Source organism: Ascidia mentula, chromosome 8 (genome assembly GCF_947561715.1).
Source record: "Ascidia mentula chromosome 8, kaAscMent1.1, whole genome shotgun sequence".
Lineage (NCBI taxonomy): Eukaryota > Metazoa > Chordata > Ascidiacea > Phlebobranchia > Ascidiidae > Ascidia > Ascidia mentula.
The window spans coordinates 4939351-4962040 of record NC_138573.1 but is presented as its reverse complement, the minus strand read 5'-3'; the positions used below and the strand labels follow the sequence as shown (position 1 = coordinate 4962040).

General features: G+C 39.7%; 4 protein-coding genes across 5 annotated transcripts; 2 read left to right on the top strand and 2 right to left on the bottom strand.

The window, feature by feature from the left end:
* Nucleotides 1-8: 8 nt before the first annotated feature.
* LOC145910335 (N-acetylgalactosaminyltransferase 7-like) lies at nt 9-13823 on the bottom strand. Its single transcript, XM_082997415.1, has 11 exons — nt 13477-13823; nt 12833-13245; nt 12404-12570; nt 11777-11993; nt 11488-11670; nt 6179-6296; nt 5829-5951; nt 5524-5628; nt 4345-4458; nt 2115-2339; nt 9-1745 (listed from the first exon to the last, which is right to left on the bottom strand). Exons 1-11 carry the CDS (start codon nt 13567-13569, stop codon nt 1608-1610), a joined length of 1896 nt encoding a protein of 631 aa, XP_082853541.1. The 5' UTR covers nt 13570-13823; the 3' UTR covers nt 9-1607.
* Nucleotides 9012-11133, top strand: LOC145910336 (uncharacterized). The gene is made up of 4 exons (XM_082997416.1): nt 9012-9520; nt 9751-9965; nt 10183-10350; nt 10480-11133. Exons 1-4 carry the CDS (start codon nt 9046-9048, stop codon nt 11032-11034), a joined length of 1413 nt encoding a protein of 470 aa, XP_082853542.1. The 5' UTR covers nt 9012-9045; the 3' UTR covers nt 11035-11133.
* Nucleotides 13824-14378: 555 nt separating the features above from the next.
* LOC145910871 (exosome complex component 10-like) lies at nt 14379-17976 on the top strand. 2 transcript variants are annotated; one of them, XM_082998085.1, is made up of 9 exons: nt 14379-14661; nt 14734-14888; nt 15016-15099; nt 15175-15323; nt 15491-15623; nt 15685-15838; nt 16010-16187; nt 16251-16396; nt 16579-17976. In XM_082998085.1, the coding sequence occupies exons 1-9, from the start codon at nt 14431-14433 to the stop codon at nt 17860-17862; spliced, it is 2514 nt and encodes an 837-aa protein (XP_082854211.1). In that variant the 5' UTR covers nt 14379-14430; the 3' UTR covers nt 17863-17976. The 2 variants fall into 2 exon arrangements, with proteins under 2 accessions (XP_082854211.1, XP_082854210.1); XM_082998084.1 differs by having other exon boundaries at nt 15464-15623.
* Nucleotides 17977-18311: 335 nt separating this feature from the next.
* LOC145910632 (arrestin domain-containing protein 3-like) lies at nt 18312-22571 on the bottom strand. Its single transcript, XM_082997822.1, has 10 exons — nt 22446-22571; nt 20805-20959; nt 20623-20748; nt 20483-20563; nt 20290-20414; nt 19905-20047; nt 19558-19729; nt 19278-19343; nt 19023-19143; nt 18312-18812 (listed from the first exon to the last, which is right to left on the bottom strand). Exons 2-10 carry the CDS (start codon nt 20908-20910, stop codon nt 18709-18711), a joined length of 1044 nt encoding a protein of 347 aa, XP_082853948.1. The 5' UTR covers nt 20911-20959; nt 22446-22571; the 3' UTR covers nt 18312-18708.
* Nucleotides 22572-22690: the final 119 nt, after the last annotated feature.

Here is a 22690-nt window from a genome sequence, read left to right as displayed (position 1 = left end):
TGCACAGCACTAGTTTATTTTACTGCCATCACGACCAAGTCGTCCACCGACATGCAATGACACCAAAGATTTTTAAATAAATGAGAAAGGCGAGAATGGTAAAACACATTGTGGTTGTTTGTTGCATGGGAACAGTGCAAATGAATTTGACGCTGGTTCTAATTAACACAAAATCGGAAATACAGTTTCTTGTCATGGGAAATTTTCGGGTCACTGAACATTACTGCACATGTAAGGCTGTCAAACTACTTTCTATACTATCATATATAGCCTTGGTTACACAGCAAAACATTACGTAGGACTGCAAGGAACAACAGGTTGCTTCAATTGCCGGTAACCTCTGACAAGGTTTCACTTTTCGTGCGATAAGTGATGAACTGCTTGGATGAAAGAACTGTAAGAACTGTACAGGTTCGCGTTATTACAACAGTAGTCACAAAAAATCACTTGGATTTGCGACCGAAGATCCACACATCTCTCAAGACTTTGTGTTTTCATGGCATGTTAAAGTATAATCTGGAAAGTTACCATTTCGGTTAAAACATACGAAACGAAAAGCAGAGTGGAATAAAATAGGGGGGAAATACAAGAGATAAAAAATTCCTGCGGGAAACACAGCGACTGCCTGTGGGAAGCACAGTTTTTTTTTTAACCAACACCAACATTCCACATAGTGCTTTGAACCCATTCAATGCCCTGAACTCGTAAATCTCATATTTTGATTAGACAAAAAAATTCTGGCCGCCAGAGGTCGTATTTGTATGAAAAGATCGGTGCAAAACAATCTCAAACCGTGGGTTGAAAGAAATTAGACCAAGGTAGAGCTAGTTTTTTAAAATTTGACCAACAATATTGCAAACTTGTCCTATTTTATTATTTGTTCGCCGCGAATGTCCGGTAGTGCAAAACGTTTTTGGAAGAGTGGTGTTGTGGCACCTGCATAGTGCACTCAAGTATACATAATTTTTTTTATGAACACCATGAATGAACAGAATTAAATAATACGGAAGCCTGCCTCCTACTCAACTCTTACGGCCCCTTAGGAATGAATGTTCTTTGTACAAAGCGACACTAACGCGGTTAGCCCGATCACGTAATTCGTTGGAAAGTTTCATTACGAGGTTTTAGTACAATGGTGTTAAAAATCACTTGTGCTTTCGAAGAAATTTCAAATGGTAAGTTGTTTTAAACACTCTGCCTTACACATTGCATAGAACGCAGGTAAAGATTTTCCACCAATCTTCGAAAAGTTTGACATGCTGTCTTATTAGGTTCGTGAATTACCCGAAAATGAAATCCTTCTTTACAAAATTTTTTCCAGGCCTGCGGTGATTTGTGCTGATGGATTTGGCCACGCAAAGACTAATATATAAAAATAACCATATAACGCAAACGTATTATTACGACCTAAACCTCTAGCGTCTACATCAAGAAACAGAAAGTAACAGTGCTTCATATACGCTGGTCTACCCTACAGTACATTCAAAATACCGTCTAGGAATTGAGAAAATAAAACACACCACGAGGGGGCGGCAAGGAGTGCAAAATACAACACCTCCCGGCCGAACGCGGCGAGTTGAGAGTTCGATGTAATTGCTCGATCTTCGCTACGTGGACTTGACTTTGTTGATTTCCCACTGCTGGCCTGGCTTGTTTGGGTCGCACGCAGCGAGAAAGACGTTGTGAACCAGTTCACCGCGTTCCAAGCATTTGTTAGTTGTTGTGTGACGTAACGACTTGTCGCTCTGCGAAAGTTGAATTGCATTAAAAGTTACAATGATTTTACATTTGAGCGCACCGATGTAGCATCGAATAGCGGTAAATGAGCTCAGGTCAAGAAAAGTAACTATTTCAAGGTCAACAGTGTCACTTAAAAGTAGATACAACGTATACGTCCTTAAAAAGAGACCAACTTTATATGACACTGTTCAAAATGTTAAGTCTGCTACTATTAACACATGATAGATTCGGTATACATTTGTCGACATCCGATTTCATTGTAAGACTATTAGGCCATATTCTAATGTTTCCTTTGCAGTACAAATCGTAACAGCGGCTTTCCCAATCGGATCAGGTTATATTTGAACTTCCAGAAACCTAAATACAAGCCTAACCTTCACGTGATCCCACTCCATGTATTCAGATGTATCGCAGTGGACCACAGTGACTCCACCGCCACGCACGGTAACGCACTGGTCGTATTGGGCAAGTTGGTTTGCTTCACTCAGCCTGAACAACTGGTTGCCGCCCATTCGGTGGCAGTAGCCGGTCTCAAGGACCCCGTCATTGTTCTTGTGCCCCATGCTGTCCAAACACTGCTGCGTTCCAAACCCTCTGATCTGGGGATAACAGAATGTTACATTAGTGGATTGTGTTGAAGCTGGTGGTGTGATACAGAAGGTCAAGTTTCCTGCTAGGGTTGCAAGCAAGGCCTCGAGAAGAAACAAAATTGTCCGTAAAATGACCTTTTTTTGGCGATCACGTGAAATGATAGGTGGAACCCAGCGTTTGAGATCGAAGTCCATTAGTTTCCAAGTAAACAAATGGTGTTCGTGGACCACTCTTTGTTATGATGCGCCCATCGACTGTGCCAATCTCTAGTGGGGTTTGTGGAAGTGTTTGGGGGGTGTTCGGTGGTAACTGATGTGATGACTCGTTAAAAGTTTACTTCATGAAACTTCGTCGTTTCGCGTACTATTTTGAAACATCAGCTACATTTGCATTTAGGCCGCTGTTTAAGATCGAATTTTTTTTATGTAAATTACGTCGAAACTGGGGAATGTAGTTTGCTATACTTTAGAAACCTAAATTTGTCTTAATTTTGCAGTGAAAGTAGTAACGGATTATTACATTTAACGGTAAAAATACCATGGCAAGTTTTTAAACCAAGCTACAAACTCAAAATGTTTGAAATTGTAGATGAACGTCACAAACACATAATACCACAGTTTCCACTCAAAAATACCCTCAATAAAAAGCAGAAATTTAAAAATAAGACATAAATGACTTATGCATACACGCCACGCCAACAGAGCTCCAAAACAAACCTAGTCTATATATAAACATGGGGTATAGCCATGAACACATGTCCGGGCAAGCCTGTATGGTGTCAGGGCACAATAAGCACATCCGGCCAATAGTCCGAATTACGGATCGGAAGATAACTCACACATCAGTGGTTTATATTACGTCTGCTCTGACGTAAGCTATTCCTGCACGTCACGAATTGGGGCGGTTGGGTAAAGCGACATCCGCTTCCGGCACAAAAACGGCACAAATTAGTGCAACGCCGAGAAAAGAGTCTATTGTGCACGTCACAGCCCCGTTATGCAATAATATTTTCAAACGCTCATTAGCAGTTCGAGAAAACTTATATGAACCCAGCCCCGGTTTTCATATTTTTGTCAAATTTTAATGTTTTAATATTTTTCCGAAAATGCCAAATGGACTATCAATTTGTTCAACACAAAATTAAATCTTTCCATAAACAGTTTTCCGCACTAATTTTTTGTATATTTCCAGTTAGGGCAGTGTTAAATTACACGCAACCCCGCTCCTATTTACCACAGTTGCCGAGTTTATTCCGGTCCGAAAGCGACAAAAGGTGCCTCAGGGAGGCTTATATTGAACATGTGTTAATTTATATATACGTGTACATATTTTCACACTTAAGGAAGTAATGAAAAAGTTGGGTTTGACTCCGCTGCTGTTGTCAAACATGAAGATGTGAATCATGCAATTCTATTTCGAGGCACAGATTCGTAATAACGATGATTTATTGTAAAAGGTGGTCATGGTGGTAGATGCAAATCCACGTTGGTATTCCCCCGTTGTTCCTCGAGGCAGTGTCACTTTCCCAAGTAATGACAACACTGTAGCAAATCGGTTGAGGTTGCGGGGGTGAAAGGAGGCTAACCTCGGCTTGTCGTATATAACATTCTTTTTTGTAACTTTTCGTGTTCAACACCAGTGTGCACAAAAATAAATGCGGTTTTTGCCGGAAAATTAACAAACCTTAAAGGCGGAATCGGCCGAAAACCTATACCGGGGTTCAAAAAAAGTTGTCGTTTTCGAAAGTGATGTCACAACAAAAATGTTGACGCAAACTATGGCAGAATTCATTGATCACCAAAACATTGAGGAAAATCGGATTCTTAAGTTTTTGCTGCTTGTATGGAAACTTTCCACACATGTTTCAAAAATACCTTAAAAATTGAGCGTGGTTTTGACAAACTGAAATACGCAACTGTGCCCTACCACTGAACTGTACACCGCAAGCCATACCACCAAACACGTCGCCTAAAGGGGAAATTGTTGGAAAAAATTTAGCTCTTTTGGAAATACCTCTCCCCATTCTTTGTTCTTGGGCGGGAGGGGGAACTTTTCGATTACGTCGTAGGCGATGTTTTCCATGAACCAACGGAAACTCTTGCAGTTGTGGTCCTGTCTGTACTTCACCTGAGGATAAAACCATAACGTTATAAACCGACGAGTGTTGTTGTGGGCTAAAATTTCAGGCGTGCGATCTCATCTGTTGCAATTTCGCCGGGTAATCTTAGGGAGTTGGTTGGAGAGAGCTGAGACAATATTTCCACATTAAATTCTCATACCGAAAGCACCGTCGGTCGTGTCCATGCGCACGCACACAACAAGTGGTTTTATGCGGTGATTCATACCTCGCTGCATCTTGTTGGACTTCTTGACGTAACAGTCACGATGACGCACAAATACGTCACACTTGCAAAGTGAGAGCGTAAAGAATTAAGGCGGAAACGGCAGAAATAGCTGCGACGGCCGACTGAGTATATGCACGCCGGTATCATAACAAGAAACGTTTGGTGCTCGGAAAGGCTTACCACGCTATCTACCCGAAGAACCGTAAAATATAGATGGTTGCACAAATAACGCCAGGGAAGTTTCTCAGTAAGCGAACAGACGATAACTTTGTCCTGGGTTGTGATGGTTCAACTTTCAGCGTCATGACCAGGGTATGGGATGTTTGGAATGGATCAAAATTTCCTCACGCGCCCTTGCGCAATCCTGTTTCGGGGCATTTGGTTTATCACGGCAGTTACAACAAGTGACCTCGACCACGCACGTACACGTGACAACCAAACGGGTCTTCGTGCAAGGTCGGTGGTACAGCAGCCACTGCTGATAAGCGCTTTTTTTGACACTTCAGTGCAGTTGACAATTAAAGGCTCCACCACTGGCATTAACACCAAGGGACGTCTGCATGTCTAGCCGGAATCACATACGCAAACATGTCCAGCGAGGACGTGAAAGGCCCATCTATAAACGCTTGTTACGATCTTTAACATACGCCCTACACGACGTGTATTACGTGATAGGCGGTCAAGGAGCTTAGAGCGCCATACAAGACAAATGTTACCTCGGGGCAGTTCAAGCCATTACAGTTTATAACTATTCAGGGTGACGTATAGAACGTTCACGTGCTTATAGAATACTGTTTATTTTGCTTTGACGAAGGTCGTTGGGCGTGTTCTACTTCACACAGTTTACCTGCGCTGATATATCCCCGTATGGCATGTTGATCGTCTCTGGTCGACTGGCGTAGAAATACTCCTTGTACTCGTCCCACCACGTCTCTACCACGCGAATGTAGTTCTACATAAACGTGTCATCAAATACGTATTCGTGTGGCCATGCATTAGACATCAGGCACAGTGACAACAACCTTTCAACAAATACGGTTATATACTGGGAAAGAATTAGGAGCATGTAAGAGATGCACGTTGGTTTTTAATGCACAAAAATAAGATCGCGTAATGCCTTTATTGTTGCATAACAACGCATATCATACGAACCCTTAAACTTGGGTTGGAAGGCACGTAATCAGGCGGGGGATTCCCGCTCCATCCTGGCAGTCTGTACACGTGACCGATGCGTGAACAAGGAACGAAGAGAACTTCCCCCCCACACATCCATATCTACAACGTAACGCAAGGGTTACTCTACCAAAACATTACAAATGTTCTGTGAGCTGCATATAGATGGCCACTTTTGTCGCCCATGTTAGATCTTATATAGGTCGAAACAGTAGCAATGAGTGTGTAGCTCTCAGATTCATATTATTGACTCCAAGCTAATGGGCATTCCACATACATCACACATATATTGGAACATATACATATATAATTATCACGTTAAGGGACACCTTATAGGAAAGCTCGAAGTTCTCGCCGCCCCAAATCTCCAAACCAGGATCGTACATGCCGATGTCGAAGAAATATTGGCGTTCGATCGCAAAAAGGCCGCCTGCCATTGCCGGTGATCTGAATGAAAACACCACTTACATGTTAATCCATACATTTGTAACGTGCCAATTAAATCGATAAGTGGAAATTGTTGTCGTGTTTTGGGAATTGTTTGTTGGATAACCTGACCCGTCGAACAGTCGGTTTCGACCGGGTAAAACTGAAAACAGTAGACCGTAACCTGCATGAAGGCTTATTTTTAATATTTTGTGGATATTTTTAACGGTTTGGTCGAAGGATCGACTGAAACCCACACAGCAACATGGATGACTTAGATCATGAATATTTTGGAATAAGGAGAAAAATCTGCGCTGAAAATAAAGTTCAGACATCCTTAAAGCCGATTATAGAAAGTTTTTTTCTCGTCACGAATTTATGGAATTTCGTGGCAATTTACAAAATACCACGTATGTTTAAGAAGTAGTGTGTCATAACGGAAACCCTATCTTATTCCCGAATGTTGACTAATAAAATGCTGGTCCGAAAATCCTAATACATTTTTTACTACATTGTCAACCCTTCGTATCCACGTGTTTATATTCGCGACAAACATGTTTGATATGATTTCCCGCTTGCCTAATATCCGAGGTCGCTGCCGCGCGACGCACGTGTCCCCGGTGTATCTCGTAACAGGTGAACGCGAATGGCGACGTCCTTATTTAGTCTCCCAAAGCTCACTGCTTGAGACCATTGAAGCAGATGCCAAGAGACTCGTGGGAGCGATGTTGTTCATGCCCAGACTATAAACCACCAAAACCTGTTTGTGTGCGATGTTGTTTCACGACGACAGCTAAGAAATTGCCATTACAGAGCAGCGTAGGTGGTGTCAACACAGTTAGTGCGCCATATACGAGCGACAGCTGCTGAGAGCTATGTGTTTGCACATAACAAAACATGAAGCCATTTTAATGAAGCGTGCCGTATACCCAAGGGACGGACGACACAAAACTGTACGCGCGCAAATATGGAAGCACGCTGCTAATGGGCATTCCACTGGTATATCGAGTCCCTGCAGGCTGCAAAGCGTCGACGTATGCCCGAGCACATTTGCCTTGTTTGTGATGCTCGGAATTCACCGTGTTTGGTGCGCGGTTACTCATCACAGCAACACACAGGAGGAGGGTAACGTAAAAGGGGTTTACTCTGATTATTCCACTGGGTGTTTGTTTTAAACGAGGGCCGTGGGTGCGTGTTAAGCCGACAGCTTTCCTTGATAAGGTCAGATGATGCAAAGGGATAATAATGCGGTGACGGAATGTGTTTTTTCACTCGCTTGTAACAACAGCAGTTTTTTCTTTCCACATTTTTGTGGATAAATTCTTTTCACGCGATATGTTAGGAAAGTTCATAGAGGAGGTTTCTTGCAAAAACATATCGAAAGTCCTATTTTTATATAATGTAATTGTCTCATTGAAAATCCCAGTGACGTATTGCAATACTTCATTAATAACTCCAAAATACCGAAATCCTATATACTGGATTCATTTAAGGACGTCGCAATCACACAAGATAAAATACCCTTACTCCGTAGAAACTTTGACATTTACCGTAGTCAGTCCGTTTGAAGTGGACTTGTGTCCTCGCCAACAGCGATTCCTTGAAAAGCGAGACCGACTACCTACGTCATGTGAGGCCGGGGGCAGTGGAACCAACATCAACATGTCGCGTTGGCGTTCCACGCATTCTCGTCGGCTCCAGCCAAAACACTGCGGCGGCCAAAAATCGCCTTATACGCTAACTTCTCGAGACTCGAGCGAACCCAAACCGAAGCTGGGCGCTCTCATGGGATTTGACACCTGCGCGAAGAAATTCCGGCCCCGGTGGTCGCAGCAAAGTTTTTTCTTCGTCTTAATCGCGGGGTCGCCAAAATCACGAGAAGCACCGGGGATGCCCATATATGGACGGCAACCCTGGCATGTGGCGCCTCGTCGCTCATTTTCCGAATTAGCACGCAGCGCGCTTTCGCCCGTATTTGGGCAGAGGCGCGCGCGCACACACGCGAACGAAACTTACTACGAGGCGCTGGTCCAGACGTTGGCTGTCATGTGGGAGATATGTCTCTACCACTCAGTTCAGATGGAGAGTTAGTCATATGGTGCTACACTGAAACTGAGCTGTATTTGTTCAAACAATCATCGTCCGGACGTTCAGCTTTATCAGATAGCACATGCAATGTTAATCTCTGTACTTGACGCAGGGTTAGTTTGTCTTGTCGCAAAGCAGATAAAATCACTTGGGCTCTTGTAGATAAGGTTCCCACGCCTGTGCGCGAGGTCTGTTTAACATCCAGGAAGCAATAGTAACGGCGGGTGAAGTAAAAATACTTTTATTCTTCTTGTCAAAGGCAAAAAGCCCAGCAAAGCCCAAGCTCGTATTATGCAAAGACGTGAATAGCGAATGGTGATAGAAAACACTGTAATTAGGAAATAGCTGCGCAACAGGAGAACGTACAAAGCTAGTTTGATAAATAGACACAGAATATTGAGCGTTGAACTGTGAATTATTCACAGCGTTACTACGGTTGATTTCCTTGCATAGACATGTCGCTTATAGATTGCCTCGTTGTCGCTAACGTAATAAGCGTGCGTGTATTGACGTTTAAGCGCAACCGCTACCAAATTAGCAACAGTGTGTTGGCTTTACGGAGAATTTTAGCAGAAATGACTCAGGAGTTAATGAGTTTAAATGCAGTTTTCTAATTTTGTACTTAATGTTGCTTCTACTTCAGAGATATTTTGAAACGTGGCAAACGTCGGACGGCCACAATATGACAACAGTAGAGAAATTTAACTGTAGCAACAAGCTCTTGCGTCCAACCGATCTAAGTCTGAAGAATAGCCTGAACTCGACCTTCTGTGGACATCCAGACGCATCGGAGCGGGACAATAAGCGTCACGTGATTGTGCACGCACAGTCGGCAGTCCAGGATATAAGAAAACCAACCGCCCGCCAATGTGATCGGGCAGTGTGGAGCGATGCATCGGCTGCGTCGCCAATAGCGCTGGTTTTCCAACGAGGCAACTTTGCCGCTGCCGTTACCACAATGGCCGCATCGTCTCCTGTATTGGACTCGCGCCTCGTAATGCTAGACAGTCTGTTTTCGTCGCACAACGGGGGCGTCCTGCAGAGTCCGGTGTCCTCTGTGTTTGAACCAACCATGGCTGCTAAGAGACCACGAGGGAACAGTGATGGAAGCAGCAGCTCCGACAGCGGAAGATCGGTGCGACGAACGGATGCTGGAGGTATGATTGATTCTGTTGTTTTCATAGTTTCATGTCCCAACAAATTTTACAACATTGTCCCAAGCCAACAGTTTTGTTGTAAACAACATAAAAAATAAAGTATTTGCAGCACAAACAGTGACCAAAAAAGGTCAAAGATCATGCCCTGTAAACCTGTGGGCAGACAATCACAACCTTTACTGACATCATTTGTGTTCACATGAATACGTAATGGCAAAAATTATATGTAGGTGTGTCTCCCAACAACATAGACAATGTGGATTTGTCAAATTCGCCCAACAAAGCTAAACCACCAAAGTCGTCATCACCCAATGCGGGAGGAACTAATCGCGGAGTGAAACGCAAAGGTGGTTGGAAGTTTCATGACCTGTCCGATGAAAGTGATGGTTTGGGAAGAAAAAAGCGAGCGTACAATCACAACAAATTGGAAAATGAAATTCTCCAGGTAATTTAGACAAAGAAACCAGTATGTTTTGAGAACTATAAATATGCAGTTTTGGGAAAAACAAGTTTTTTATGAGGAATATTGAAGAAAAACACATGTTACTAGCAGTAAACTATGGCATAACCAAGTCTATTATTAAAGGATAATGTATGTGTATCATGGGTACTTGCAGTGACATCTAGTGACGAAAGCTAACATGTATAAAATTATTCTGCAGCTTTACCAAGACAGAGTGTGCATAAAGGAGGTCCCAAACCCTGCATCAGGGAAGGGAGAACACTTAGTTGTCATTGAACCGAGCTACATTTCTGACCCCGACCTCATCAAATACAATTCAGGCTTAAGAATCGTTTTCAACAAAAAACAAAACACATACCAACTTCAGGTAAGCCACCAGCACTGGTTAAGTTTGTGTTTAGCAACCAATTTGAAGTTCTTTTTTTACATTTTATCTTTTTATGTACTTTTAACTATTTATTTGAATTGTGTATAAAATGGATTATTTCTTCTGTAGGTACTGCCTTACACTGTGGAGAATGGTTCTCTTTCCAATAAAACCACTGTTTTCCAAGCAGTCGCAAAAATGCTTGGAGAAAATGGGGCCGTTTTATGTCCTGGCATAGCACGAGCCATGCTATCACCCCAAGACTACCTTAGTGCACAAAGCTCTTCTGAGATTTCCTCCTCCACAAACAGTGAAACGACCGGCAGGGCTGTGAATGGGCCAAGGTTTGGGAACCCAGCAAAAGACAACAATGATGTCGAATTAAATGGAGACAGATATTGGGGGCGTTGGAAAGTTCCAAATGGAAATGACAGATCATCACCCGAATCTAACTTTAACATGCGAAACAACACCCCAGTAACACCCACCGACAGACTGCTGTTAACTCTTAATAAAGAGTTGTCAAAGCACAACAGGCAGAGTTTGTCCTCCACTAAAGACAATAGCAAAAGTCGATGCCTACTTTGGCATGTACCCACACAGGGTGGCAAGGGAAAAAAGGCACTGTGGCCGTCCGAAGCAAAATGGTGCACAAACTGTTTGAGCAAAATGATGAAACAATAGCGTACTGAAATTTTGTCTGCACAACGCGCTCAGTTTTTCGTTCTTATTGATCGTTCAAATTATTAATTGCTGGTATCGTTCAAAAATACATCCTGCTTTTATCAGTAATATATACCAGTGTTTCTCATACTTTTTTGGGTTTTCACAGCACTTGCGCTGTACTAAGCATATACATCAGGAAGATTTATTCCTATATGTTCACAATTTTTAGTCTCAAGAGAGATGACCTCACTTGTATATTGCCATCCCCCCAAAAAAACATAATGTTTTTTATTTAAACTGTTACATGACACCATTGGAAACAAAAAACATTGCCCCAGGGCATCGCAAGTTGCAGAGTTTTAGAACCTCCACTCTATATATTGTCATCATCATAGGGAACAGTATTTCTTTTATAATTAACTCAATATGCACAAGTGATGGTTAACCACAAAAAAACTATTAGAAACAAACCTATATGGATCAGTTTGGTGACCTCTTCTCTCCCTTTCCTTCCTGTCAAGAGGGAGTCGCTTCCACAACATACTCCAATCCCAAGCTCCTCGAGCAAATCCATTCTGGTCGCCTCCTGCTTGAGGACGGAAAGTATAATCCTGACCATTTATCACATCAATCAATGGAACTGTGGTCACCATTCTGAAAACCAACATATGTATGGAGAATAAACATAGTTCAGCTTTTATGAATCAACTAGGCTTAAGAGTGGCAGGCAACTGTCAAATGTAAATATTTAATGGAATACCTGTTTTTGACAATTGGCATCACCAATGGAGGCATCCAGTTGTATCCAACTTCACAGTGGGCATCAAGATAGACCAAAACTCGCCCAGGACTTGCTGATGACTTTTGTGCCCCTATGCTTCTTGCTCGAATGAGTCCTTCACGCCGTTCATTCCGATAAAGCTTAACCAAACCATTGAAACGTTGTATGTATTCAGCCAAATGCTGCCCCAAGTGTTCTGTTTTAAAAACATCAGTAAATACATGCAAACATTTTTTTGAGCTGCAGACAGATGGTCACTGTTTTGACCTATAAAGTGTCATCAATGCAGCGTAACGGAATTATATTATTGGCTCCACTTTGCTTATGTACATGGTTGTTTCAACCAGTTGCAGAAACAGTGGTTTCCCAGGGGCTGGTGATGATTTTGAATTCTACAGCAGTTTTACTGGAGCTTGGTTGCTCAAAGGAATTACCCAGCTTTTGGCCAATCAAGGTTTAAAGGTAAACATCCTGTTTGCATATTTAAATTGTAGTTTAGATACATATAGACAATATGGTTTATTGACTTAAATCCATCATGTTTCTTTAAACATATTGACATGCTTAAAACCATGATTTTAATACTATGTTATTATATTTGTTTACCTTTGCTGCTGCGGTCATCAATCATAACTATTTCAGCAAGAAATCGCTTTGGTGTTAGGTTGATGACTGAATGCACTGTTCTTATCAGAGTGGACCAACCCTCATTATGAAAGACAATGATCACAGAAATTTCGGGCAAATCTTCTGGATAATCCCAATGTCTGCATCTGTTAATATATATTGTGGACTTAGACAAGGAAATGAGCCAGGACATTGAGTTGTAGATTATACAATACATTTTATTGTGCAGTGAATGTTGTTGCACAACAACTTTGATTGTGTTAAATGGTTTAAAAGATTAAAAAGTATTGTGATTGACCATTTCACCCCAGATCAATGCAGATGTCATTCACATAAATTTGAATTATATATGTATATGCACAATTTCATTGACCAAATTCAAGCCTTTGAAAATCTACATTAACTTACTCCTCATTTCTCAAATCCTTAGGAAGTCGATCTAATGATATTTTGTCACTTGTCACCATGTTAAAACCAAACTCCTTGATAGCTGCATCCACAGCTTCTTTTTCTTCTGGAGTGGCGGAAACTGGATTGCCATACTCCCCGGGGCCAGTTCGCTTTACAGTGCTGATATCTTCATAGTTTCCAAGTCGCTGCCAGGTTAGAACTGGATACTTGGAATAATCTGCTGCAGGTTTGTTGATTGCCAAATTATCCTGCTCAGGGTCATGTTGGGACTTGGCTACATCTTTTCTGCTTCCGTCATTGAGATTTACTTCCACGCCTTCAATGTTAGGAAAGTTTGCCATTATCGAGTCATCGATAGGCTTAAGCTTGTTGGGTACTGCAGGTTCTTCATTTTCTCTGACTCCTTTGTCCTTAAAATGTAAAAACATTGCATAAAATGCAGCTGAGAATTGAAAAAATTGTTCAACAACACTTCATTGGCAATTTATGGGATAATTGTTTTAGATAAAAATTGTAATACAATTATTTTACTCGATTGTTTTCACTGTATGTAAAAAAAATTGAATAAATCCAATGATGTAGTGCCTAAAAAATTGGCTGTAATTTCAAACGCTGTTTTTGATAGAAATGCATTTACTTACCCTGGTTTGTAGCGACGGCCAGATTTTGTAAGCAAAAAACAAGAGGACAACACAGACAAACGTTTTTAACATAAAACCAGATTTTATCCTCATATTTCAGCATTGACCCAACACAACTACCACAAATCTTTTGGATACAACTTCAGTCTTTTGCAATAAGTGAGTGTGAAGTGTGAATATGGATAATGGAGGAAACTTACACGTCTTCAACGCAGAAAATTACTACGTGGTCGCCTCAACTCAAACGTCGGATGTATAAACTTTATGAATAAAAGCAATACCAATATCTTGCCAATGTTCTGCTTCAGACACCTAAAACATAACATGTATTTTAAGAAAAAAAAATTCCCACAATCTCTGAAGTCTTTGAGAATCTTTGAGTATTTTATGAACCATTGTGAAAATTGCGTTTGCAGCTACAAACCGGGGGAATTCCCAATCCTGAGTTTCATAGAAATCAAATAAAATTTTGTACAATGTGAACGTCCACGTGCAGTTGTTATGTTATTTTTTTGCATTTAATAGTGGAGTTAAAACTCATACAATTAGTAAGATATAAGTTAAATATTAAAGATGTTTAGCAGTTTAAATAATTGTAATTTTTGTATTTGTTCCTGGCCTAATAAATCTAAAAGACACGATTCGCATAGGCCAAATTATATGAAGATGAAAACAATTATTTTTTTGATACGCATGCCCGTGTCGTCAATTTGGATCATAAAATAAAGTTGACTGAAAAACATGTAAATTTGAACATGTTAATGTTTGTTTTGGGAGAAAGGTGGCGATGTGAGGAATATTAAAATTATGTTGGAGAAAATGGAAAAGCATTTGATGTTGTTATGTTGATTTAGATTATCTCGTATTGTATAAATTTATTGCTGCCTAATTAATAAGTCTGTGTGTCCCACGGAATTTGGCAAGGTTTTAACGCTCAAAACATAAATAAAAATTATGGATAAACAGCCCAGCACAAGTGACGAGCCTGAGCTTGATCCCGATGAAATTGCAAAAAAGTCTCTTGCAGCTGTCTTACAGTTTGTTCGTTCAACTCATGGCTTCCCAGGGGCTGGTGATGATTTTGAATTCTATAGCAGTTTTACTGGATTTCGTGATTTTGTAACTGACCAAAAAGCTCGGTTGCTCAAAGGAATTACCCAGCTTTTGGCCAATCAAGGTTTAAAGGTAAACATCCTGTTTGCATATTTAAATTGTAGTTTAGATACATATGTTAAAAAACTTGTACTTCTGTAACAGAATAACTTTGGAACTAGTTCAACTGACATTGAGGAATACACCGATTGTTTGGTGGAATGTAATGACGGACTATTGGAAAGAGTGTCTGTGCTGATTGATGAATGTAGTGGCGTAAAAAAGGCAAAAGACACATCAGAAAACAATTCAGACACCTTGTAAGGACATAGCACATTTAGAAATAGTAATTACTTCCCATGTGTTGACATGACTGTAATGCTCTGCAACTGTACAATTGTATAATATTACTGCAACTGCAAGTGTTGATGTTTTTTTCTATATTAGGGCTGAGTCTTCTGTTGAACAACCCAAAACAGTAATTTCCTCTTGGAATCGAGTGAACAAGCAAGGAAAGTCAAAAACATTCAGGTATGTAATAACTCTGTTAATTTATTTTGTTGCATACTGTCATGTGGTACCAAGAGGGGACATATTTTACTGCAGGTTGATGCAAGCACACAACATCATTCGACCACAACTGAAGTTTAAAGATGTGATCAACAATACAAACTCTCCCTTTGTTCCTAAAATAAGAATTAAGCCCAATGCAATAAAACCATTGCCGAAAGGCCTACTGGCAACTCATGACAAAGGTATCATGCTAATAACACAGTTTTTTACAATTGCAAAAGTGGACAATCTCTTCCCTAATTGTTTTCCATTTTTATAAAATCTTTTTTTGTCAACTATTTTGAATTTCTGACAACAGTATTAGCATGTATTTTTAATATAGTGGGACTTGATCAGGATGGCTCCTTAGCTATTGCCAGTTTAATAAAGCAAGCAAGGGAATCACAAACTGAAGATAAATCTATATATGAGCATCCATATAAATATGAATTGGAGCACTGGATGCCCATGGACATACAGTTGGAAAAAGTTACTCCTCACAAGTAGGAGATAACTAGTCTTTAGAATCCATGTTGTCACTTAAATAACACAACTTCTTTTCAGATACGATGACCTAGATCCAGAGGCACATATTTTGGTTGACAATATACAGACCTTGCATGCTTTGTTAAGTGACCTAAAATCTGAAAGTGAGTTTGCTGTTGATCTGGAACATCATTCATACCGAACATTCCAGGGGATAACTTGTCTTATGCAGGTACAAAATGTGATACAAGTTTTGTACCAAATGGAATTTAAAAATTTTTCTCGCATAAAAAACTTATTTGGTTCTCAAATGTTTTTGACACAGACTCTACTTGTTTTTTTTAATGCTTCCATAATATTCTCAGTCAATTTGGCATGATTAACATCGATGTGTATGGAACAGATTTCCACCAGGAAGCAAGACTACATTGTGGACACACTGACATTGAGATCTGAGCTTTATGTTCTGAATGAAGTGTTCACAGATCCAACTATTGTGAAAGTGTTCCACGGTGCAGATTCGGACATTGTGTGGCTGCAAAGGGACTTTGGAATATACATTGTCAACCTCTTTGACACCGGTAAAAGCTGTAAAATGCATTGTGAGGTGGATTTAGTTTCACCATTGTTATTTTGGTCTTCAGGTGTGGCATCCCATGTCTTACAGATTCCACGGCATTCCCTTGGTTTCTTGCTACACCACTATTGCAACTTAAACTTGGACAAAACATTTCAGCTTGCCGACTGGAGAATCAGGCCACTGCCAGAAGAAATGGTGTCATATGCAGTGGTAGGTCTTCACATAAACTTTGTTTTTAATTGTTGCACCAATTGTGTTGTTTTTGAGTGCTTGTTTTTAGGTAAACATTTGTTAAAGTGTTTATTTATTCTGTAATATTAACTTGTGATTGTTGGTGTTCCTTTCAAACTATAGATCTGTTTACATAAGTAACGTTCATCATTCAAATCCAGGGCGACACTCACTACTTGTTGTACCTGTATGACCTGATGAAAAACGAGCTGTTGGAAAATGGTCAGGGCAATACTCATCTCCTCCAAAATGCCCTCAATACCAGCCGTGATCTCTGCCTGCTGCGTTATGAGAAGCCCTGTCTGACAGCTAAATCGCACTTTCATCTTCTGGAACGTCGAATCCGACGCGGAAAGGGAAAAGAATTCAATCCGCAGCAAATGGAGGCGCTACGCCTGCTCCACACCTGGCGAGACTCGATGGCAAGGCGTGAAGATGAAAGCCCGGGCTATGTTCTTCCGAATCACATGCTTCTGCAAATCGCTGAGATACTTCCGCGCGAAGCCCAGGGCGTCCTCGCTTGTTGCAATCCGATCCCGCCACTGTTGAGACAACACGTTTTGGTCGTTCACAGACTGGTCATGGATGCTCGTATAAAACCCAACGTTAAGTCGTCACAATCCGTCGCCATGGACGTGTCAGATACAAAGGTTCCAGTTCCGGCAAAACCTGATGAAAGCTATGGCGATCTGCTTCGTTGCCCACACGATTGGTCACGTGGAAGGCACGGAAAAGTAAACTTGGTGCAATCCGAAGAAAAGATACGTTCCCGGTCAACTTCGAGCTTGTTTGGTCCGCCTGAAGATGACAAAATGCTTGTAAATGGTGCAAGATACGCCTCGACCCCGCCCAAGTCTGAAAAGAAAATGGTCAGGCAAAAACTCGATGTGATTCGCCAGTCTACTTGGAATCCCTTTGATTTATTCATGCCCGGAGGAGGAAATTCAAAATCGGAACGCAGGCACCATTCGGAAAGCGACTTGACTGTAGATAGGAACTCCGCACCCCTTACTTTGCGTCATATGCTCTCGGGCGACTTCGTGTGGAGAATGCGCAGGATAGAGGTGGAGCCAGGTAAAGAGGAGCTTAAAGATGAACAGGAAGATCCGAAGACATTTGGGAAAGTCATCCATGTTCCTGAGGAGGCACATCGTGGGACGGATGAACAAGCGCAAGTTCTACGGCGATTAATGAACCCCAAAAAGCATGTAGGCAACGGGGCAAAAGTTGACCAAGAAGGACATCTTCGTTCAAACAGTGCCCCAGCGGTGCCACTCAATTCCGTTAGGCCTGATATTGCCAGTCTTAACTTCCGTCCTAAGAAAAAACGCGGCAACAAAAGGGACAATGCGGCAGGTCGTAGTGATTTTGTGCCGCGAAAGTTTTCCGAGGACGATTTCACCCGTTTTCGGAAAGGTTCCTCTAAAAAGCGCTTTCGCCGCTAAGTACGTCGGAATTTATCATGGCTGATGCAATCGATGCTGTATTCGTCTAAATAGAGTTTGACATCACACTTTTATTGGGGGACAACGATACTTTTGGTATGGTAAAGATCTTAAACCAGCGTTGCTTTTCTTGTTTCAGTATTGGCGAAGGTTAATACAATTCCTAAATCAAGACTATGGACGTTTCTTTAAACAGACAAGCAGGACGAGATGAGGTTGATTTTCGTTTTTTTTAATTTACCCAATTTTAAACTCTGTTTTAGTTTGTAGCCATAATAGACTGGTAGATTAATAGGAAAGTAACGACGGATCTATGTAGGAAAAATATTTGTTACTCATATAGTTGATTGGAGGTTGTGTGGCAGTGGGCTCAGATGTTGATTGTGTCGAAGTAAAAAACTGTTGACTCTATTTGCTGTATGGGAAGGAATTGAAGTGTAAATTTTTAACGTAGTTGTTTATTAATGCCACTGACTGTTGTCAGGAATTAGGTAAGTGTGCAAGACAAAACAGTTACATAGAATATAAAAATACAAAAAGCAGTAAAACTCTAATAGACATGAAAGTGCCAATATTTTGTATAGCTGGAATAACATAAGTGACAAAAATCAAAATAGAGAACGATACTATAATAAAAAAATGCATTCTGTGAAGTTCTGAAAAACTAAAACAGATGAAATAAAACAATTTTTTGTGAATACAATAGTTTGTGTCCTGAGCACATTACTACAAAACACCACTCAATCTACCACACATACCAAGAAAATATGGGCTGTAAGTAAGACATGTAACAATAGGAAACACAACACAATATACAACATACAACAAATTTCAAACATGCAATCACTATTTGCTGTAGGTAAATGCAGGATTATCCCAGTTGTAGTAAGTGTTGCCCTGGCCCTGTGCAGGGTTTTCTGTGGTCACAGCTACGTAGGATGGTGGTAGTGCTGCCAAAACACATTATTACTTCACATGTTATTATTGTTTGCTAAAAACAAAGCAACTACCAGTGATTGTTCTAATTACATTAACACAAACAAATAATTAACAAACCTCAAAGTTTGTTACTCAACTTTGGTTGCAAAATGCCACAAAATTAGAGGTCAATTCATAAAATTGCATTTTTAATCAGAAAAACTAAAAAACCCAAACCTTACATTGGTAAGCTGGAACTTGGTTTTGATCAGAGTTTGAACCTTGGTCAAGCGGTATGGTTCCAACTTCCAAAGGTGCCCTGGCTTTTAAGTTGAAATGACACTTGGGTGTTTGTCCTGTCAACTAGAATCACAATAAAGCTGTTTAAATTTAAAAAATGTTTCAAGCACCCACAATAGTTCCAAAACTAATTCTATATGTCTTATAGAGCCCTCGACATGCAACATTTCTAAAATCAATAATATACACAACTTTACCTCCACAAAATATTCAAGATCTATTATATTGCAAAACCTCTGGTGAGATGGTGGAACAAATGGAAGCTGAAGAAAACATTTGCAACAAGTTTATGTTACTGCTATAGCATTTTTTTTAAATGTCACTAAAATCTTTTTTGTTGGCTATTCATCTGCCATTTTAATATTTGGTTGTGCATTCTAACGATCTGTTTGCCATCCTGAAATTAAAATAGGTTCAAATTATTATATTCATAAAAGAGTTTTAACAATAATGCAAAGAATAATCATGAAAATCAACCTGTATCCTTTCTTGAGGCAGCATGACTGAAGATTTTCTCCTACAGCGTTTCACAAACTCTGTCTCAGTGATATATTTTTCAACTGTTCTAGTTTTTGTAAAACTCCATGCCGTTGCATGCAGGATAGCCACCTCCACAATTCTGAGCCTACATTTTTTGAGATCAGAATTGCTGCAACAAAATACAAATCATATAGAGGCAAATAATGATCATTGAGACACTGACACTACACACTGTTTCGACCGATAAGACTTAATCAGTGCAGTCAGTACAAATTATTCCCACTACAGCTTTAAATCTCGGACACAGGACGGGATTATTTGCTAGTAATTCATAAAAGTGACACCTTTGGTTGTCCACTGTTCCATTTGCAGTAATAAATTGTCCTGGGACAACACCCATTACATCTGCATTAACTTTTCCTTCAATAAGTCCACTTGTACAGCAACAACAGCAAAGAGTTTTGGATTCTTCACCCGAAGTAGGATGCTACATATATTTGAAGTTTATATGATTACATCGTTCACAAAATATATCTTTAAAAGCAAATCTATACATTACACTTTAACAGGTGACTATACCTCCACAAATTCTTCCATATTTTTGATGAAACAGTTTGGTAACAACTACATATACTAAACTATCAGGTTTGGCTAAGTTGTAAATGAGTTTTTAGTTTATTTGCACTGGTGACTTGGTTGCAGTTAATGCAAGAAAAAAATTTACATTACCCGAGCATTTGGAATTAGATTTAGATTCACTTCTTCCACAACAGTAAAAAATACTTCCGCCTCCTTACTTTTGACGGTTTCCTGCAACTTTGCTTGCAGGCGATATCTTATGTAGCCATGTTGCACTGAAATAAAATTATGCCACGGATAATTATTTGAGATTAAAACTATATATATTAAGACAGCCAAAAACCTTCCAATGATGAAGCAAGGTTAGGAGGAAGTTGAAATTGGTAGGGAAACAAATTTCTTCCAGACGAAATGGTCTGGCCACCTGAAACAGCATTGAGCAATACTGTATATATTCAGTATATGCATTTAGCCAATAATTACCTTGTGTCTGGAATAGCTGAATTGTCAAGTTGCAAAATTTTTGTTTGCCAGTGTAAGTGGTTGATGTTTTGCCATGGTGCTCTGTCCATCTCACCTTAGCACTTCCTTTGCAGGTTATTTGTAGTGCTAAAAATAAGGTTTGTTAAAATGGTTTCCTCTGTGCCATGATTATAAGAACATACATTTGGCAAATGTTGACTCTCTGCATTCCACCACCACATTTCCACTTATAAACTCATTCGCTTTGTAAATGGTCTTGTTCCCGCTGACTTCAATAGACAAGTTCATAATTTGTGTACCGAAAACTTAAAACTATCAGAAGCCAGCTAACACTATCCTGTTTAAATGCAAACAATTGTCAGCAGATAGTAAAATATTTACAAAAAAAACATTTAACTACACATCTACGACAACAGAAAATGAAATGTGCTTCAAAAGGTTCATTCTACTATTTTGAAATATTACAATACTTGCACAAATAACGTTTTTGCAGGGAAGACAGCTTCATTATTTGTTAATATCTGCTTGTTACACCTGCTAATATTGGCATTGCAAGGTGCAAATTTTGCATGGCATTAAATATTTGGAGATATCATAACTAATTCTGTCATTTAAATCAATAATATTCAGTGCATAAGGTAGTAATTGTGTAAATCCTTGTTTAACTTGACCAGCTTTTACTGACAAATAGAAAAAATGTAATCATGCAAAAAAAATCAACAAACACATTTTTATTTGGTTTTAAAACATTGACTTCGGCAAAGTATGTAATGGTAACAAATCCATAATTAATATTCATAAAAACAACAGAATCCTCCTAAATAGGTTTTTGTAATGCTTTTGTACTAAAGTTTTGTAACTAACCAAATAACCACCATGAAACATACCAAACATTGCTTTGCACTTTCTTCTATTTGAGTTTTACAGAAAGACCTTGTTGCTCCAAAGCTAACACCATGTGACAGCCAAACCTTGACTGAAAACATGGCTCAAAGACTCAATAATGATTCATGCCCAATCACATGACTACCATAAGAAAGGCAAATATGTTTGTTTTTAGAGTTGGTAACTCTTTCTCCTAAATCGGTCTAATTGCTTGCACCTAACTGCACTAGGTATAGTTGTATAAATATTTTGTGTGTTGTAGACATTTATACAAAGTTTGATTTTTAAGCAGAAGTCAATTGTAAAAATTTACAAAATGCTGCAGGATTAACAAAACAGCTGCTCACTAGTTTTATTTGTCATCCCCAAATGAACAAAAGATTTAGCACAAAAGAATGTGTCATTAAACAATATTGACACTTTATGACACAGGTTTGCACCAACTCTGACAGGAGTTATGAGCAACTCTAGAAGGCCTCGTACAAAACAGTGTTTAGTATTTTAGGATTGTGACTATCATACCCTACTTAAACACAATTACTAATTCCGCAGCCCAAAGGATTAAAAATCCACCACATGACTTTATCATGTGACACTTACGTAAACATGCAAGGAGGCTCATTTCCCTTACGTATTGACCCAAGTCTGTATCACTCATCCATCACAACTGCCTTTACATTTGTACCATGCCACAAATGAGAAATAAGATATCCCATCCTTTTCAGAGCATTATATGACAAGAGGCATTTCCCAAACTCGGTAAGTGAGGCGAGATTTAAATATTTTCCGACAACGTAATTGGGTCTTTCAGTTTAACAACATGCAACCAATTGCTGCTCAATGAAAAATCCAAACACTGTGTCACGATGGTTTTGCATGCAAGGTTATGTGGTAATATTTTTTAAGATTCTAAAGTCAAACAAATTCACATAACATACTCTTTTAGTGACTGTCTTGCAGTAATGTCCCAAAACAGCTTCACACAATAGGTTGTTCACTTATTTCAATGTAATGTTTTTTCACCAGATTTAATTAACAAGTTTATTTTTAGGTTTCTGTAGTCCCTACACCTGGAATGCAAGTTATGTTATGTAAGAATTTATGACGGTACAAACTTACACTTACTGCAATTGCATGTTTGACAATTTCAAATAATTAATGCAATAATGTTATTACAAAACTA

Coding starts and splice junctions, on each gene's coding strand:
- LOC145910336 (XM_082997416.1), top strand. CDS start 9,046: ATGACAACAGTAGAGAAATTTAACTGTAGCAACAAGCTCTTGCGTCCA. Junction 9,966..10,182: donor TGGAAAATGAAATTCTCCAG/GTAATTTAGACA, acceptor ATTATTCTGCAG/CTTTACCAAGACAGAGTGTG. Junction 10,351..10,479: donor AAAACACATACCAACTTCAG/GTAAGCCACCAG, acceptor TTTCTTCTGTAG/GTACTGCCTTACACTGTGGA.
- LOC145910335 (XM_082997415.1), bottom strand. CDS start 13,569: ATGAGGATAAAATCTGGTTTTATGTTAAAAACGTTTGTCTGTGTTGTC. Junction 6,297..11,487: donor CACCAAACTGATCCATATAG/GTTTGTTTCTAA, acceptor GTTTTCATTCAG/ATCACCGGCAATGGCAGGCG. Junction 2,340..4,344: donor AGAACAAAGAATGGGGAGAG/GTATTTCCAAAA, acceptor TGTTATCCCCAG/ATCAGAGGGTTTGGAACGCA.
- LOC145910871 (XM_082998084.1), top strand. CDS start 14,431: ATGGATAAACAGCCCAGCACAAGTGACGAGCCTGAGCTTGATCCCGAT. Junction 15,324..15,463: donor ACTGGCAACTCATGACAAAG/GTATCATGCTAA, acceptor TTTTTAATATAG/TGGGACTTGATCAGGATGGC. Junction 15,624..15,684: donor GAAAAAGTTACTCCTCACAA/GTAGGAGATAAC, acceptor ACTTCTTTTCAG/ATACGATGACCTAGATCCAG.
- LOC145910632 (XM_082997822.1), bottom strand. CDS start 20,910: ATGAACTTGTCTATTGAAGTCAGCGGGAACAAGACCATTTACAAAGCG. Junction 20,749..20,804: donor AGAGTCAACATTTGCCAAAT/GTATGTTCTTAT, acceptor CCTTATTTTTAG/CACTACAAATAACCTGCAAA. Junction 19,730..19,904: donor GGAACAGTGGACAACCAAAG/GTGTCACTTTTA, acceptor ATTTTGTTGCAG/CAATTCTGATCTCAAAAAAT.